The sequence below is a fragment of the Echinops telfairi genome, unplaced genomic scaffold, assembly GCF_000313985.2.
Source record: "Echinops telfairi isolate 266 unplaced genomic scaffold, ASM31398v2 ScPeMD7_7457;HRSCAF=8495, whole genome shotgun sequence".
Classification (NCBI taxonomy): Eukaryota; Metazoa; Chordata; class Mammalia; order Afrosoricida; family Tenrecidae; genus Echinops; species Echinops telfairi.
The window spans coordinates 685,757-688,133 of record NW_022111357.1 but is presented as its reverse complement, the minus strand read 5'-3'; the positions used below and the strand labels follow the sequence as shown (position 1 = coordinate 688,133).

Here is a 2,377-nt window from a genome sequence, read left to right as displayed (position 1 = left end):
TAATCTCATGAACTTGTTTATCGTTTTCTCCAACTTCAAGTTGAAGCCCATGGCTGGCTGATGAAATTGGCAAAATAAAAACAAAATAAAAATGCCATCTCATTTAATCTTTACAATAACCCTATGAAGAAGGAACCATTATTATCCTTTTTTTCCCCCTCAAGATGAGGACTAAGGTACCTAGAAGACAATGCTTTGCCCAGGGTAGCGCAGCTCAACCTATCAATATTCTTGGTAATTCAGTACTCAAGTGGATCACTGAGCAATGGTCCTTTTGATCTCATATGGTTGATTGTTCTAGGGAGTGCATTTCCATGATATTATTTTAATGTTCTGACTTCTCAGTTTCTTCCCTAGCTAATTTCCAAAGATCTAATCCTCTACCCTACCTTAGTCATTTGTTCCATAGTAATTCCATAGATCTTGTCATTACCAATAGCTGTATCTTCCTGATCAAGTATTCAACTCCCAATAAAACCACAAGAAGACTGTGGCCATATATAAAATAAAAGTTTCAAAAATATTCCTTTATTAAAATTCAAAAGTTATGTAGACAAGAGAATACTTACTACTGTTATTTGCCTTCATTTCTTTCAACTGTTTGTTTGTTATTTCTAATAGAAGCCCAACTGAAAGAGGTTGAAGAAATGTTGTGGCAAGAAGGCTTATCTGAAATAGCACTGAGCAGCCCCAGTGAACAAATTGCCTATTTGCTGGCAGAGAGACGCACATTCTTAAGGAAACTGGAACTTGCAGACCCCAAGTCAGAGGCACACAGATCCATGAGCAGTAACCTACAGAAAGAATTTCCACAGGTATTCCTAAATTAACTAGATAATTGAGTAAGAGCTTGTACGCTTTAAAAATACATTCCACCATTTAATCATTTGCTTATGAAAATATTAGGAAACCAAGTTTAACAGTGCTTCTGAACATAGAGTTTGGAGTTGGATGGACTTTCTCTGATACTCATATGACCTGGAACAAGTTAGTTACCTTTTCTGAGCCTCAGTCATATGAGGACATGTATACAATCTGGGATTGATTCTACTGGTCTACAAGATATGATGAAATTGAAATCATTCACTGTATAAAAAGCTCCATAACAGTGACTGGCGCTTATTAATTAGCTATTGTTGTGTTTTCTATTTGTTGCTTTCTACTAGTGGAGATGGAACAAAGTAAAATTACACACAGTCTGGACTCTCAAGGAACTTTATAATGGGGGGGCAGTAGTTATAGCTCTAGAATACAGGAAGACAAGAGGGCTGAAAAAGCTCAAGGAAAGCGAAGTCATACAGGATGATGATCAGAACGGTTTCCAAAAGGAGGTGGTGTTGAGTAGGGTTTTAACAACTGAACAGGTGTTATCTAATGAAGAAGCTATGAAAGACTTTCTGGCAGGGGGAACAGAGTGTATATAGTATAGGCTGGGTATAAATGCTGGGAAATGTGGCAGGAGATATTTTCAAGAACTATATCAGTGTGTGACTCATGCCCAGTGAAGGAGTTTAGACTCAGCATCTAACTTGCTTCTTGGACTGTACTGTTGTTAATGCTGTTAGTGGCCCACAAGTCAATTCTGACTCATGGCAACCTCATGTGCTACAGAACAGACCTGCCCAAATAGGGTTTTCTTAGTTACAGTCTTAATGGAAGCAGATTACTAGGTGATTTCCCACTCTACTGTGGGGCCGTTTTGAACTGTCACCCTGTGAGTTAGCAGTCAAAAGCAAACTGCATAAGCCTTCCGCATAAAAATGGTTTTGAACTATTCATTGGTTATAGAATGTTTGGAAAGTCACTAATTTAAGGGGAGAGTAACAAGATCTAATTTGTGTCTTAGAAACATAACTCTGGCAGCAGCAGAGGGATGGGTTGGGTAGGGAGCCAGACTGAAAGCAGGAGACCTACAGAGGAATTACAGTAATATGTCAAAGAAATAAGCTATGTCAAAGAAAACAACCAAAACCAAGGCTTGGAGTAGAAGTGGAAAAGAGAAGATAAACTAAGGAAACAGAATGTTTAAAACCACTCACTATGATGGACATAAAGTCTTGGATGATGCAGTCTATTCAGTCACTCACGATCAGACTCTAGTTTCCCACTCACAGACATACAGACGTAAAACATACCCAAAGGAGTTTTTATTATAAAATATAACCCGTGAAATTTGTGTTGCTCCCCAGTTACATTTCTCTTTGCCTAATGTTAGTGGCTTCAACATAAAATAATCAAGCGAGTCACTTTTGAAAAAAAATCATTTTATTAGGGGCTCATATAACTCTTATCACAATCCATACATACATCAATTGTGTAAAGCGCATTTGTACATTCATTGCCCTCATCATTCTCAAAACATTTCCTCTCCACTTTA

At 37.8% G+C, this 2,377-nt stretch overlaps 1 protein-coding gene across 2 annotated transcripts in view; it reads left to right on the top strand.

Annotated features, from left to right (window-relative positions):
• CCDC30 (coiled-coil domain containing 30) overlaps positions 1-2,377 on the top strand; it is a 129,453-nt gene that overhangs the window by 17,351 nt on the left and 109,725 nt on the right. For both annotated transcript variants that reach the window (XM_045298887.1, XM_045298886.1), the window contains one exon: positions 622-815. In XM_045298887.1, the coding sequence (XP_045154822.1) occupies positions 648-815 (168 nt within the window). In that variant the 5' untranslated portion in view covers positions 622-647. The remainder of the gene's footprint in view (positions 1-621; positions 816-2,377) is intronic.